This window comes from Halichoeres trimaculatus, unplaced genomic scaffold (genome assembly GCF_033239565.1).
Source record: "Halichoeres trimaculatus isolate MK-OKI-2021-1 unplaced genomic scaffold, fHalTri1.1 fHalTri1_scaffold_3, whole genome shotgun sequence".
Taxonomy (NCBI): domain Eukaryota; kingdom Metazoa; phylum Chordata; class Actinopteri; order Labriformes; family Labridae; genus Halichoeres; species Halichoeres trimaculatus.
Genome location: NW_027437181.1, coordinates 41,293,721 through 41,309,722, shown reverse-complemented (window position 1 = coordinate 41,309,722; position 16,002 = coordinate 41,293,721). Strand labels below are relative to the sequence as shown.

The 16,002-nt window shown below is 47.6% G+C and overlaps 1 protein-coding gene across 1 annotated transcript in view; it reads right to left on the bottom strand.

The window, feature by feature from the left end:
• The window catches only part of LOC141787387 (uncharacterized), a 41,986-nt gene that overhangs the window by 13,574 nt on the left and 12,410 nt on the right, over positions 1-16,002 (bottom strand). The window contains exons 20-29 of the mRNA XM_074665678.1: positions 15,419-15,557; positions 15,193-15,303; positions 14,782-14,958; positions 14,447-14,686; positions 14,083-14,239; positions 13,814-13,942; positions 13,525-13,672; positions 11,476-11,519; positions 11,110-11,310; positions 318-11,008 (exon numbers count right to left, since the gene is read on the bottom strand). Coding sequence (XP_074521779.1) covers positions 318-11,008; positions 11,110-11,310; positions 11,476-11,519; positions 13,525-13,672; positions 13,814-13,942; positions 14,083-14,239; positions 14,447-14,686; positions 14,782-14,958; positions 15,193-15,303; positions 15,419-15,557 — 12,037 coding nt within the window. The remainder of the gene's footprint in view (positions 1-317; positions 11,009-11,109; positions 11,311-11,475; positions 11,520-13,524; positions 13,673-13,813; positions 13,943-14,082; positions 14,240-14,446; positions 14,687-14,781; positions 14,959-15,192; positions 15,304-15,418; positions 15,558-16,002) is intronic.

Genomic DNA, 16,002 nt, shown 5'->3' with positions numbered 1-16,002 from the left:
GTAGTTTTGGAAGTTACTCCAGTACTTAAAGTTGTAGCAACAACAGTTGTATTTAAAACAGACGGCTGAGATGTCACAGTGGAGGTCTCAGGAACTGTTCCTGTGACTATTGGTCCTGGAGTAGTAGTCTGACCAACAGCAGTTGTAGCTGTTGTAACAGGCCCAGTGGTAACCTCTGTTGGTGGTGTTGTTGAGGGAATGATGACTGTTGTTTGTCCAGGTACTGTTGTCTCTCCAGGTCTGGTTGTGGTAAGCCTAGTAGTTGTTACACCAGGTGCCTGAGTGGTTGTTGTGGCAACAGAGGGTGTGGATGTTACCTGTGGAACCTCTGGAACTGTTGTTGTGGCTCCTGGTCCCTCTGTAGTAGTCTGACCAACAGCAGTTGTAGCTGTTGTAACAGGCCCAGTGGTGACCCCTGTTGGTGTTGTTGAGGGAATGATGACTGTTGTTTGTCCAGGTACTGTTGTCTCTCCAGGTTTGGTTGTGGTAAGCCTAGTAGTTACACCAGGTGCCTGAGTGGTTGTTGTGGCAACAGAGGGTGTGGATGTTACCTGTGGAACCTCTGGAACTGTTGTTGTGGCTCCTGGTCCTGCTGTAGTAGTCTGACCAACAGCAGTTGTAGCTGTTGTAACAGGCCCAGTGGTGACCCCTGTTGGTGGTGTTGTTGAGGGAATGATGACTGTTGTTTGTCCAGGTACTGTTGTCTCTCCAGGTTTGGTTGTGGTAAGCCTAGTAGTTGTTACACCGGGTGCCTGAGTGGTTGTTGTGGCAACAGAGGGTGTGGATGTTACCTGTGGAACCTCTGGAACTGTTGTTGTGGCTGCTGGTCCTGCTGTAGTAGTCTGACCAACAGCAGTTGTAGCTGTTGTAACAGGCCCAGTGGTGACCCCTGTTGGTGGTGTTGTTGAGGGAATGATGACTGTTGTTTGTCCAGGTACTGTTGTCTCTCCAGGTTTGGTTGTGGTAAGCCTAGTAGTTACACCAGGTGCCTGAGTGGTTGTTGTGGCAACAGAGGGTGTGGATGTTACCTGTGGAACCTCTGGAACTGTTGTTGTGGCTCCTGGTCCTGCTGTAGTAGTCTGACCAACAGCAGTTGTAGCTGTTGTAACAGGCCCAGTGGTGACCCCTGTTGGTGTGGTTGTTGAGGGAATGATGACTGTTGTTTGTCCAGGTACTGTTGTCTCTCCAGGTTTGGTTGTGGTAAGCCTAGTAGTTACACCAGGTGCCTGAGTGGTTGTTGTGGCAACAGAGGGTGTGGATGTTACCTGTGGAGCCTCTGGAACTGTTGTTGTGGCTCCTGGTCCTGCTGTAGTAGTCTGACCAACAGCAGTTGTAGCTGTTGTAACAGGCCCAGTGGTGACCCCTGTTGGTGGTGTTGTTGAGGGAATGATGACTGTTGTTTGTCCAGGTACTGTTGTCTCTCCAGGTTTGGTTGTGGTAAGCCTAGTAGTTACACCAGGTGCCTGAGTGGTTGTTGTGGCAACAGAGGGTGTGGATGTTACCTGTGGAACCTCTGGAACTGTTGTTGTGGCTCCTGGTCCTGCTGTAGTAGTCTGACCAACAGCAGTTGTAGCTGTTGTAACAGGCCCAGTGGTGACTCCTGATGGTGGTGTTGTTGAGGGAATGATGACTGTTGTTTGTCCAGGTACTGTTGTCTCTCCAGGTCTGGTTGTGGTAAGCCTTGTAGTTGTTACCCCAGGTGCCCGAGTGGTTGTTGTGGCAACAGAGGGTGTGGATGTTACCTGTGGAACCTCTGGAACTGTTGTTGTGGCTCCGGGTCCTGCTGTAGTAGTCTGACCAACAGCAGTTGTAGCTGTTGTAACAGGGCCAGTGGTGACCCCTGTTGGTGGTGTTGTTGAGGGAATGATGACTGTTGTTTGTCCAGGTACTGTTGTCTCTCCAGGTTTGGTTGTGGTAAGCCTAGTAGTTACACCAGGTGCCTGAGTGGTTGTTGTGGCAACAGAGGGTGTGGATGTCACCTGTGGAACCTCTGGAACTGTTGTTGTGGCTCCTGGTCCTGCTGTAGTAGTCTGACCAACAGCAGTTGTAGCTGTTGTAACAGGGCCAGTGGTGACTCCTGATGGTGGCGTTGTTGAGGGAATGATGACTGTTGTTTGTCCAGGTTCTGTTGTCTCTCCAGGTCTGGTTGTGGTTAGCCTTGTAGTTGTTACGCCAGGTGCATGAGTGGTTGTTGTGGCAACAGAGGGTGTGGATGTTACCTGTGGAACCTCTGGAAATGTTGTTGTGGCTCCTGGTCCTGCTGTAGTAGTCTGACCAACAGCAGTTGTAGCTGTTGTAACAGGCCCAGTGGTGACCCCTGTTGGTGGTGTTGTTGAGGGAATGCTGACTGTTGTTTGTCCAGGTACTGTTGTCTCTCCAGGTCTTGTTGTGCTTGGCCTAGTAGTTGTTACACCAGGTGCCTGAGTGGTTGTTGTGGCAACAGAGGGTGTGGATGTTACCTGTGGAACCTCTGGAACTGTTGTTGTGGCTTTTGGTCCTGCTGTAGTAGTCTGACCAACAGCAGTTGTAGCTGTTGTAACAGGCCCAGTGGTGACCCCTGTTGGTGGTGTTGTTGAGGGAATGCTGACTGTTGTTTGTCCAGGTACTGTTGTCTCTCCAGGTTTGGTTGTTGTAAGCCTAGTAGTTGTTTCACCAGGTGCCTGAGTGGTTGTTGTGGCAACAGAGGGTGTGGATGTTACTTGTGGAACCTCTGGTACTGTTGTTGTGGCTCCTGGTCCTGCTGTAGTAGTCTGACCAACAGCAGTTGTAGCTGTTGTAACAGGCCCAGTTGTCAACTCTGTTGGTGGTGTTGTTGGGGGAATGATGACTGTTGTTTGTCCAGGTACTGTTGTCTCTCCAGGTTTGGTTGTGGTAAGCCTGGTAGTAACACCAGGTGCCTGTGTGGTTGTTGTGGCAACAGAGGGTGTGGATGTTACCTGTGGAACCTCTGGAACTGTTGTTGTGGCTCCTGGTCCTGCTGTAGTAGTCTGACCAACAGCAGTTGTAGCTGTTGTAACAGGCCCAGTGGTGACCCCTGTTGGTGGTGTTGTTGAGGGAATGATGACTGTTGTTTGTCCAGGTACTGTTGTCTCTCCAGGTCTTGTTGTGCTTGGCCTAGTGGTTGTTACACCAGGTGCCTGAGTGGTTGTTGTGGCAACAGAGGGTGTGGATGTTACCTGTGGAACCTCTGGAACTGTTGTTGTGGCTCCTGGTCCTGCTGTAGTAGTCTGACCAACAGCAGTTGTAGCTGTTGTAACAGGCCCAGTGGTGACTTCTGTTGGTGGTGTTGTTGAGGGAATGCTGACTGTTGTTTGTCCAGGTACTGTTGTCTCTCCAGGTCTTGTTGTGCTTGGCCTAGTGGTTGTTACACCAGGTGCCTGAGTGGTTGTTGTGGCAACAGAGGGTGTTGATGTTATCTGTGGAACCTCTGGAACTGTTGTTGTGGCTCCTGGTCCTGCAGTAGTAGTCTGACCAACAGCAGTTGTAGCTGTTGTAACAGGCCCAGTGGTGACCCCTGTTGGTGGTGTTGTTGAGGGAATGATGACTGTTGTTTGTCCAGGTACTGTTGTCTCTCCAGGTTTGGTTGTGGTAAGCCTAGTAGTTGTTACACCAGGTGCCTGAGTGGTTGTTGTGGCAACAGAGGGTGTGGATGTTACCTGTGGAACCTCTGGAACTGTTGTTGTGGCTCCTGGTCCTGCTGTAGTAGTCTGACCAACAGCAGTTGTAGCTGTTGTAAGAGGCCCAGTGGTGACCTCTGTTGGTGGTGTTGTTGAGGGAATGATGACTGTTGTTTGTCCAGGTACTGTTGTCTCTCCAGGTTTGGTTGTGGTAAGCCGAGTAGTAACACCAGGTGCCTGAGTGGTTGTTGTGGCAACAGAGGGTGTGGATGTTACCTGTGGAACCTCTGGAACTGTTGTTGTGGCTTTTGGTCCTGCTGTAGTAGTCTGACCAACAGCAGTTGTAGCTGTTGTAACAGGCCCAGTGGTCACCTCTGTTGGTGGTGTTGTTGAGGGAATGATGACTGTTGTTTGTCCAGGTACTGTTGTCTCTCCAGGTCTGGTTGTGGTTTCCCTTGTAGTTGTTACGCCAGGTGCCTGAGTGGTTGTTGTGGCAACAGAGGGTGTGGATGTTACCTGTGGAACCTCTGGAACTGTTGTTGTGGCTCCTGGTCCTGCAGTAGTAGTCTGACCAACAGCAGTTGTAGCTGTTGTAACAGGCCCAGTGGTGACCCCTGTTGGTGGTGTTGTTGAGGGAATGATGACTGTTGTTTGTCCAGGTACTGTTGTTTCTCCAGGTTTGGTTGTGGCAAGCCTAGTAGTTGTTACACCAGGTGCCTGAGTGGTTGTTGTGGCAACAGAGGGTGTGGATGTTACCTGTGGAACCTCTGGTACTGTTGTTGTGGCTCCTGGTCCTGCTGTAGTAGTCTGACCAACAGCAGTTGTAGCTGTTGTAACAGGCCCAGTGGTGACCTCTGTTGGTGGTGTTGTTGAGGGAGTGATGACTGTTGTTTGTCCAGGTACTGTTGTCTCTCCAGGTTTGGTTGTGGTAAGCCTAGTAGTTACACCAGGTGCCTGAGTGGTTGTTGTGGCAACAGAGGGTGTAGATGTTATCTGTGGAACCTCTGGAATTGTTGTTGTGGCTCCTGGTCCTGCTGTAGTAGTCTGACCAACAGCGGTTGTGGCTGTTGTAACAGGCCCAGTGGTCACCTCTGTTGGTGGTGTTGTTGAGGGAATGATGACTGTTGTTTGTCCAGGTACTGTTGTCTCTCCAGGTCTTGTTGTGCTTGGCCTTGTAGTTACACCAGGTGCCTGAGTGGTTGTTGTGGCAACAGAGGGTGTGGATGTTACCTGTGGAACCTCTGGAACTGTTGTTGTGGCTCCGGGTCCTGCTGTAGTAGTCTGACCAACAGCAGTTGTAGCTGTTGTAACAGGCCCAGTGGTGACCTCTGTTGGTGGTGTTGTTGAGGGAATGCTGACTGTTGTTTGTCCAGGTACTGTTGTCTCTCCAGGTTTGGTTGTGGTAAGCCTAGTAGTTGTTACACCAGGTGCCTGAGTGGTTGTTGTGGCAACAGAGGGTGTGGATGTTACCTGTGGAACCTCTGGTACTGTTGTTGTGGCTCCTGGTCCTGCTGTAGTAGTCTGACCAACAGCAGTTGTAGCTGTTGTAACAGGCCCAGTGGTGACCCCTGTTAGTGGTGTTGTTGAGGGAATGATGACTGTTGTTTGTCCAGGTACTGTTGTCTCTCCAGGTTTGGTTGTGGTAAGCCTAGTAGTTGTAACACCAGGTGCCTGAGTGGTTGTTGTGGCAACAGAGGGTGTTGATGTTATCTGTGGAACCTCTGGAACTGTTGTTGTGGCTTTTGGTCCTGCTGTAGTAGTCTGACCAACAGCAGTTGTAGCTGTTGTAACAGGCCCAGTGGTCACCTCTGTTGGTGGTGTTGTTGAGGGAATGATGACTGTTGTTTGTCCAGGTACTGTTGTCTCTCCAGGTCTGGTTGTGGTTTCCCTTGTAGTTAAACCAGGTGCCTGAGTGGTTGTTGTGGCAACAGAGGGTGTGGATGTTACCTGTGGAACCTCTGGAACTGTTGTTGTGGCTCCTGGTCCTGCTGTAGTAGTCTGACCAACAGCAGTTGTAGCTGTTGTAACAGGCCCAGTGGTGACTTCTGTTGGTGGTGTTGTTGAGGGAATGCTGACTGTTGTTTGTCCAGGTACTGTTGTCTCTCCAGGTCTTGTTGTGCTTGGCCTAGTGGTTGTTACACCAGGTGCCTGAGTGGTTGTTGTGGCAACAGAGGGTGTTGATGTTATCTGTGGAACCTCTGGAACTGTTGTTGTGGCTCCTGGTCCTGCAGTAGTAGTCTGACCAACAGCAGTTGTAGCTGTTGTAACAGGCCCAGTGGTGACCCCTGTTGGTGGTGTTGTTGAGGGAATGATGACTGTTGTTTGTCCAGGTACTGTTGTCTCTCCAGGTTTGGTTGTGGTAAGCCTAGTAGTTGTTACACCAGGTGCCTGAGTGGTTGTTGTGGCAACAGAGGGTGTGGATGTTACCTGTGGAACCTCTGGAACTGTTGTTGTGGCTCCTGGTCCTGCTGTAGTAGTCTGACCAACAGCGGTTGTGGCTGTTGTAACAGGCCCAGTGGTCACCTCTGTTGGTGGTGTTGTTGAGGGAATGCTGACTGTTGTTTGTCCAGGTACTGTTGTCTCTCCAGGTTTGGTTGTGGTAAGCCGAGTAGTTACACCAGGTGCCTGAGTGGTTGTTGTGGCAACAGAGGGTGTAGATGTTATCTGTGGAACCTCTGGAACTGTTGTTGTGGCTCCTGGTCCTGCTGTTGTAGTCTGACCAACAGCAGTTGTAGCTGTTGTAACAGGCCCAGTGGTCACCTCTGTTGGTGGTGTTGTTGAGGGAATGATGACTGTTGTTTGTCCAGGTACTGTTGTCTTTCCAGGTTTGGTTGTGGTAAGCATGGTAGTAACACCAGGTGCCTGAGTGGTTGTTGTGGCAACAGAGGGTGTGGATGTTACCTGTGGAACCTCTGGAACTGTTGTTGTGGCTCCTGGTCCTGCTGTAGTAGTCTGACCAACAGCAGTTGTAGCTGTTGTAACAGGCCCAGTGGTGACCCCTGTTGGTGGTGTTGTTGAGGGAATGCTGACTGTTGTTTGTCCAGGTATTGTTGTCTCTCCAGGTCTTGTTGTGCTTGGCCTTGTGGTTGTTACACCAGGTGCCTGAGTGGTTGTTGTGGCAACAGAGGGTGTGGATGTTACCTGTGGAACCTCTGGAACTGTTGTTGTGGCTCCTGGTCCTGCTGTAGTAGTCTGACCAACAGCAGTTGTAGCTGTTGTAACAGGCCCAGTGGTGACCTCTGTTGGTGGTGTTGTTGAGGGAATGATGACTGTTGTTTGTCCAGGTACTGTTGTTTTTCCAGGTCTGGTTGTGCTTGGCCTAGTTGTTGTTACACCAGGTGCCTGAGTGGTTGTTGTGGCAACAGAGGGTGTGGATGTTACCTGTGGAACCTCTGGAACTGTTGTTGTGGCTCCTGGTCCTGCTGTGGTAGTCTGGCCAACAGCAGTTGTGGCTGTTGTAACAGGCCCAGTGGTGACCCCTGTTGGTGGTGTTGTTGAGGGAATGATGACTGTTGTTTGTTCAGGTACTGTTGTCTCTCCAGGTCTGGTTGTGGTAAGCCTGGTAGTAACACCAGGTGCCTGAGTGGTTGTTGTGGCAACAGAGGGTGTGGATGTTACCTGTGGAACCTCTGGTACTGTTGTTGTGGCTCCTGGTCCTGCTGTAGTAGTCTGACCAACAGCAGTTGTAGCTGTTGTAACAGGCCCAGTGGTGACCTCTGTTGGTGGTGTTGTTGAGGGAATGATGACTGTTGTTTGTCCAGGTACTGTTGTCTCTCCAGGTTTGGTTGTGGTAAGCCGAGTAGTTACACCAGGTGCCTGAGTGGTTGTTGTGGCAACAGAGGGTGTAGATGTTATCTGTGGAACCTCTGGAACTGTTGTTGTGGCTCCTGGTCCTGCTGTAGTAGTCTGACCAACAGCAGTTGTAGCTGTTGTAACAGGCCCAGTTGTGACCCCTGTTGGTGGTGTTGTTGAGGGAATGATGACTGTTGTTTGTCCAGGTACTGTTGTCTCTCCAGGTCTTGTTGTGCTTGGCCTAGTAGTTGTTACACCAGGTGCCCGAGTGGTTGTTGTGGCAACAGAGGGTGTGGATGTTACCTGTGGAACCTCTGGAACTGTTGTTGTGGCTCCTGGTCCTGCTGTAGTAGTCTGACCAACAGCAGTTGTAGCTGTTGTAACAGGCCCAGTGGTGACCCCTGTTGGTGGTGTTGTTGAGGGAATGCTGACTGTTGTTTGTCCAGGTACTGTTGTCTCTCCAGGTTTGGTTGTGGTAAGCCTGGTAGTAACACCAGGTGCCTGAGTGGTTGTTGTGGCAACAGAGGGTGTGGATGTTACTTGTGGAAACTCTGGAACTGTTGTTGTGGCTCCTGGTCCTGCTGTAGTAGTCTGACCAACAGCAGTTGTAGCTGTTGTAACAGGCCCAGTGGTGACCTCTGTTGGTGGTGTCGTTGAGGGAATGATGACTGTTGTTTGTCCAGGTACTGTTGTCTCTCCAGGTCTTGTTGTGGTAAGCCTGGTAGTTGTTACACCAGGTGCCTGAGTGGTTGTTGTGGCAACAGAGGGTGTGGATGTTACCTGTGGAACCTCTGGAACTGTTGTTGTGGCTCCTGGTCCTGCTGTAGTAGTCTGACCAACAGCAGTTGTAGCTGTTGTAACAGGGCCAGTTGTGACCCCTGTTGGTGGTGTTGTTGTGGGAATGATGACTGTTGTTTGTCCAGGTACTGTTGTCTCTCCAGGTTTGGTTGTGGTAAGCCTAGTAGTTACACCAGGTGCCTGAGTGGTTGTTGTGGCAACAGAGGGTGTGGATGTTACCTGTGGAACCTCTGGAACTGTTGTTGTGGCTCCTGGTCCTGCTGTAGTAGTCTGACCAACAGCGGTTGTAGCTGTTGTAACAGGCCCAGTGGTCACCTCTGTTGGTGGTGTTGTTGAGGGAATGCTGACTGTTGTTTGTCCAGGTACTGTTGTCTCTCCAGGTCTGGTTGTGGTTTCCCTTGTAGTTGTTGTTTCACCAGGTGCCTGAGTGGTTGTTGTGGCAACAGAGGGTGTGGATGTTACCTGTGGAACCTCTGGAACTGTTGTTGTGGCTCCTGGTCCCTCTGTAGTAGTCTGACCAACAGCAGTTGTAGCTGTTGTAACAGGCCCAGTGGTCACCTCTGTTGGTGGTGTCGTTGAGGGAATGATGACTGTTGTTTGTCCAGGTACTGTTGTCTCTCCAGGTCTTGTTGTGGTAAGCCTAGTTGTTGTTACACCAGGTGCCTGAGTGGTTGTTGTGGCAACAGAGGGTGTGGATGTTACCTGTGGAACTTCTGGAACTGTTGTTGTGGCTCCTGGTCCTGCTGTAGTAGTCTGACCAACAGCAGTTGTAGCTGTTGTAACAGGCCCAGTGGTCACCTCTGTTGGTGGTGTTGTTGAGGGAATGCTGACTGTTGTTTGTCCAGGCACTGTTGTCTCTCCAGGTCTGGTTGTGGTTTCCCTTGTAGTTGTTGTTACACCAGGTGCCTGAGTGGTTGTTGTGGCAACAGAGGGTGTGGATGTTACCTGTGGAACCTCTGGAACTGTTGTTGTGGCTCCTGGTCCTGCTGTAGTAGTCTGACCAACAGCAGTTGTAGCTGTTGTAACAGGCCCAGTGGTGACTCCTGTTGGTGGTGTTGTTGAGGGAATGCTGACTGTTGTTTGTCCAGGTACTGTTGTCTCTCCAGGTCTTGTTGTGCTTGGCCTTGTAGTTGTTACACCAGGTGCCTGAGTGGTTGTTGTGGCAACAGAGGGTGTGGATGTTACCTGTGGAACCTCTGGAACTGTTGTTGTGGCTCCTGGTCCTGCTGTAGTAGTCTGACCAATAGCAGTTGTAGCTGTTGTAACAGGCCCAGTGGTCACCTCAGTTGGTGGTGTTGTTGAGGGAATGATGACTGTTGTTTGTCCAGGTACTGTTGTCTCTCCAGGTCTTGTTGTGCTTGGCCTTGTAGTTGTTACACCAGGAGCCTGAGTGGTTGTTGTGGCAACAGAGGGTGTGGATGTTACCTGTGGGACTTCTGGAACTGTTGTTGTGGCTCCTGGTCCTGCTGTAGTAGTCTGACCAACAGCAGTTGTAGCTGTTGTAACAGGCCCAGTGGTCACCTCAGTTGGTGGTGTTGTTGAGGGAATGATGACTGTTGTTTGTCCAGGTACTGTTGTCTCTCCAGGTCTTGTTGTGCTTGGCCTTGTAGTTGTTACACCAGGTGCCTGAGTGGTTGTTGTGGCAACAGAGGGTGTGGATGTTACCTGTGGAACTTCTGGAACTGTTGTTGTGGCTCCTGGTCCTGCTGTAGTAGTCTGACCAACAGCAGTTGTAGCTGTTGTAACAGGCCCAGTGGTCACCTCTGTTGGTGGTGTTGTTGAGGGAATGATGACTGTTGTTTGTCCAGGTACTGTTGTCTCTCCAGGTCTTGTTGTGCTTGGCCTTGTAGTTGTTACACCAGGTGCCTGAGTGGTTGTTGTGGCAACAGAGGGTGTGGATGTTACCTGTGGAACCTCTGGAACTGTTGTTGTGGCTCCTGGTCCTGCTGTAGTAGTCTGACCAACAGCAGTTGTAGCTGTTGTAACAGGCCCAGTGGTCACCTCAGTTGGTGGTGTTGTTGAGGGAATGATGACTGTTGTTTGTCCAGGTACTGTTGTCTCTCCAGGTCTTGTTGTGCTTGGCCTTGTAGTTGTTACACCAGGAGCCTGAGTGGTTGTTGTGGCAACAGAGGGTGTGGATGTTACCTGTGGGACTTCTGGAACTGTTGTTGTGGCTCCTGGTCCTGCTGTAGTAGTCTGACCAACAGCAGTTGTAGCTGTTGTAACAGGCCCAGTGGTCACCTCAGTTGGTGGTGTTGTTGAGGGAATGATGACTGTTGTTTGTCCAGGTACTGTTGTCTCTCCAGGTCTTGTTGTGCTTGGCCTTGTAGTTGTTACACCAGGTGCCTGAGTGGTTGTTGTGGCAACAGAGGGTGTGGATGTTACCTGTGGAACTTCTGGAACTGTTGTTGTGGCTCCTGGTCCTGCTGTAGTAGTCTGACCAACAGCAGTTGTAGCTGTTGTAACAGGCCCAGTGGTCACCTCTGTTGGTGGTGTTGTTGAGGGAATGATGACTGTTGTTTGTCCAGGTACTGTTGTCTCTCCAGGTCTTGTTGTGCTTGGCCTTGTAGTTGTTACACCAGGTGCCTGAGTGGTTGTTGTGGCAACAGAGGGTGTGGATGTTACCTGTGGAACCTCTGGAACTGTTGTTGTGGCTCCTGGTCCTGCTGTAGTAGTCTGACCAACAGCGGTTGTAGCTGTTGTAACAGGCCCAGTGGTGACCTCTGTTGGTGGTGTTGTTGAGGGAATGCTGACTGTTGTTTGTCCAGGTACTGTTGTCTCTCCAGGTCTGGTTGTTTTCTCTGTTATTAAAAATCCAAAAAGACATTATTTTGCAGTTTATCACATTAATTCAATTCTTTTTTTCATAGCAAGTTTTTCTTACATGTTTAGATTTCATTACCTGTAGTTGTAGGTCCGGGAGTGCTGAACGTAAAAGGGGTTGTTGTTGGTACAGGAGTTGTTGTTTTACATTGATCCATTGTCTTGTTTATTGTTCCATTTACTCCACAAACGGCCTCAATGCAGTTTCCTAACCCATCATGGGTTTCATAGATAATTTCTTTATATTTGTAGATTTTTCCATTAAAATAGCATGTACAATCTGAGGATCATAAGTAACATGTGTTACCATCAGGTTAGCGTATCGCAGCTGTTTACATCCTGGATTTATACAACAATGTGTGTTTCTTAATTTCAAAACATTTGTTTGCAAAAACGAAAACAATACAGGAAAACTGATTTACTTTTAGTATCAATGTGTACTTACAGTCCACACTGTGGTCACAGTTTATTCCAGATTTAGTGCATTGACTGTGAAATGGAAGATATAATAAAATTATCATTCTTTATACCCTATACAAAAATGATCTATTGACAAAACGAAATGTTATTATTTACAAAGAGGTGTTAAAGTGCATCATCACATTTTGCCACACCAAAAAAAACCCGCCTCCCCGCAAACTCCTCTTCCCGCATCTGGAGAGATTTCTCTCCAGCAGCAGGGAGAGGAGTGTGGCTGTTTTTGGCTGTAAACAGCCTCATAGTTCCATGCACAAGCTTCCCATCTCAGGAGAAGACACGGCTAAGTAGCTAGAGTTCATTTATCAAGGAAATGTGCCAGCTACACTCAGTAAGACTGTGCATGTGTGTGCTTGTCACTTTACTGCTTTTCCAACTTTGGACAGTACAACAGAGGGCTAGCAAATAGACTGGTCCTGAATCCAGGCACATTACCAACCATCCACCAACAAACCTGTGACCCTGGAAATGTGAGTATTTTAAATGCTGTGTGCTGTGGAGCAGATGTAAGACCTTTTCCTCAGTGTCCCCCCTGTCTCTGTGTTAGCTTCAAGATGCGCTCTAGCTGCGGTTAGCCTTTTGTTTTAGCCTGTAATGTTACGATAAACAAGCTTTGCTGTTTTCTAAACATTGTGCACTCGGAGCTCGTGGCGCCGCTCTCAGTGACGCGGGGCGGTATCAGCGGTGGCTCATTTACATATGAAGGCCACGCCCACTAAACCAGAGCTTTCTGAACAGAGGGGCTATGAGAGCCTGGAAACAATGCTGCTGTGCTTGATTTATTGGCTCTTTGGACCAAAACATGTTACAACCATTTCATGAAGACATCAATGATCCATATTAAACTGCAGAAAAGGAGCAGAATATGGGATCTTAAATATTTATATTTTTCTAAAATAATTTGGCGATCCTGAGAAATCATTTCACGACTCCCATTGGGGTCGGGACCCCTAGGTTGAGAATGGCTGGTCTAAAAGATCAGGAGTTGGTGAAGATTTTTTTTCCAATTTGCCAAGGATATGCCAAACATGTCATTTAACCACATGATCCAATATTGCTCAGTTATGCACATACAAAACACAACCATTGGATAGAGCAGAAAAAAAAGGATTAATAGCCTATTTGTCATTGATTTGAAGCACAAGAAAGACAGGTCACTATCATTATGAGATTCTACCCTTCAGTGTGTTCTGAGTTTTAAATCACTGATGGACTTGTGGCTGTCCCTTTCGCAAAAATGTATGAATCTCCAGTTATTTAGAGAGTCCCCAAACCAGGTGTTTCCAACCATTTTGAGCCGTGACCCCATTTTGACATCACAAATTTCTGGGAAAGCCAGGGAATTGTTTTTTTCTAGAATTATGTTTTGTTCATGTTTGTTATACTGTGTTGCAAATAAGAGTTTAGGATTAGTACACAGAGTTTTCCCTGATGGGAACATAGGCATTATTTATGGTCTTAAAGTGTCTTTTGAGGTTGTTGGGTTCCATACTCTTGGCAAACAGGACATTACCACACAGCAGACATTTTTTCTGCTGAGGCATCTGTGCTTTCAATGGTACTAGTAAATCCATACTGAAGGGAACTTTTTCGTGTTCGCTCTGTCTGTCTTGTGTCTGTCTCAATTCCTCTTGGAACTGTCTTTATTGGGCCAGTTGGGGGAATAACTCTTTCAAATTTATTTTCCATTTTTCCCTACTGACGGCAAGTTTGTGAACAAGTTGAAGAGAGGGAACTCAAGTAGCGTTAACTGTGCAGTCACGTGATCATGGCCATCAATCAAGATGCACCACCAAGGTTGAAAAATGCTTCCCTCAACATTTCTGCTGTTCAAAGGGGCTGTTCCAGCAGATATGACATCTACTGATATCAAGTCCAGCCTCTTTGTTTGCTGCTTTTGGTCAGAGTAACATCATTTAAACCGAGCATGGGTTTGTTTCTTTGACATTACTCACATAAATGTACAATTGTGTATATGTATCTTCATTTGAAAATTAATCCCATGAACAGGACTTACCAAGATTCACAGTTCTTTGATGGAACCTTTTGTCCAACGCTGTAATGATTGCCTAAATCATCAAAGCAGCCACAATGCTCCCAGGAGACACACTTCATGGAGTCCTCATCAAAGTAGGGATGGGAAGGAGGACACTGTGGGTAGCAGCCTGTAAAACCAAAAGTGGGTTATTCAAGTCTCACAGGAAAGACAGGCTTTGGCACTCTGTGGGAGCAGGGACCCCACTGGATGCCAGTCACCTATATTTTACAATTCAGAGCAAAGTAAGTTTGAAATCTACAGGACATACCCTCTATGGCTGTGATGAGTTTGGAGCATTGTCCTGATGGGTTCCTACAGGACTTCATGCAGGGAGCACCACACGGTTTGTAGTGCCATTCACAGCCATCAGGGGCATTGTAGTAGTCACAAAATATAGCTGCAAGAGATAAAAACAAATCTGAACTTAAGTTCTCAGACTTGCAGGTGTAACCCAATATGGCTCATAAATGTAGATCTCAGTATGTGTAATCCTTGTCCTAGCTCTGATTATCCTGATGTTACAATAACCAAACTCACGGCACAGTTTTGGAGTTCTCCATCTCACGCAGACCTCGGCTTCATTACAAGCTTTGGCATAGGCAGCCACAGCAGTGCAGAAACACTCGCAGTCCCCACCAGTGTCACAAGCACAAGTGTCTCTTACGCAAGAATCAAAGTAAGGACCAGGATCAACCTAGAACATAGACAAGTGGACTATTGGCATTTTTAAAGGAGTAGGATCACAGTAACTTTGAACATTGACAAGTGTGACTTGGTTCTGTACTTGTAGAGGTAGTGCATTGGTAGAAATAGTAGAAATCAATATTATGTCAAAGGTTTGCAGGTCTGATCAGTCTGCTCTTTGGTGACACTGGTCTGTGCTTGTTATCACCATAGTTACCTGTGAATGGCACTTCTGGAAAGTAGAGCTGATGATGATGCTACATTGTCTCTTTGACCAGGCTGCCCTGTAGCCGTTGGAGGCACAGGGGTCAGGGATCAGTTTGGCATTTGGGCAGCTGGATGAAACCTTCCAACTATTACCAAACTCGAGCACATCGGCGACTGTCTCCTGGGAGGGGGTGGTGAAGTCGTTCTTACTGTTGCCGTCGTAGTTTCCACATAGACCACAGACTTGATTCTAAAAAGGAGAAGTGCAGAGGCAGAAATAACTTTGATTGACCATATCAGTAAAAAAAAGCCAGTCAATGATGGCAAACAGGCTTGAATGGTCACCTGAAACTTTGGACTGAGTTTGATGAAAAGGCTGGTCTTCTGGTCCCACATGAGCACAAGTCCTTTCCTAATGGTCACCACCAGGTAAATACCCATCTTGTGCACTGCTTCAGGTAACACCTTGCTGCTGCCCTTAATCACGTTAAAGGTTTCGTCTTTCAGATGGAATTCGTTGCTCTGTGAGAATTAACAAGAAGAAAAACCTGCATTAGAAAAACTGCATTTCATCAGAACTGTGCAATCAAAAAGTCATATCACTGGTTTTAAAGGAATCCTTCCACTCTGTCTGTTAGCCCCTGAATATTTTCCTTCAATTTTCCATTTTAAATTAATTTGTGGTGATAAATTAATAAGTATGACAAATGAACAAAAGGTAAGTCTTTTGTGTTTGTGACAGTGTGTCATCGTTACCCCCAGGAAGATTTTGATGGTCTTGGAGCAGGTAGTTCCCTTGCTTCCACATGCAACATTTTCAGTGACAATACTTAAACTTTCTTTGCCCTCTACTTCACCGCAGGAGTCCTGAATAAAACACAAACAGTACTTATACTTATGAAAACTGACAAGCAAAGACTAAACACAGGCATTAATACCAGGGCAACTGTGTCCCCATTAACAGTCACAGTGGGCAGTTTACCTGCAGGAGAGTGTATTCACACTGTCCGTTGAAGTCAAACCTCTTATCGTCAAATGTGACGTAGTGGCCATCGCCATAGATCCCACAAACAGCATCACACACGTTGTTGGTACATGTGAACTTTCTGTTAGAGCAGGTACTGAGAAGGAAAAACACATGAAACATAAGTTCAACAAAAATTACAAAATGAATTTAAAAAAAGATAAAAAGTTTTACACTAAGTTGGTAAATGTTTCAGGGATGGATGGAAGAATAGATAGAAGTTCTATTTTGGATGGAAGGCTGTTTAATACAGATGGATGGGTGGATGTTTAACATATATGAATAGATGGTCAGATGGATGGATGTTCAGTAATGAGATGGATGGATGAATGGATGGATGGATGTTCAATACAGATGAATGGATGTCCATACGAATAAATGGTGGTTTGATTTTAGATGTTTAACACGGTAGGATGAGGGATAGATGGACGGATGAATGTTCAATAATGAGATGGATGGATGGATGTTCAATACAGATGGATGGATGTCCATACTAATAAATGGTGGTTTGATTTTAGATGTTTAATACAGTGGGATGATGG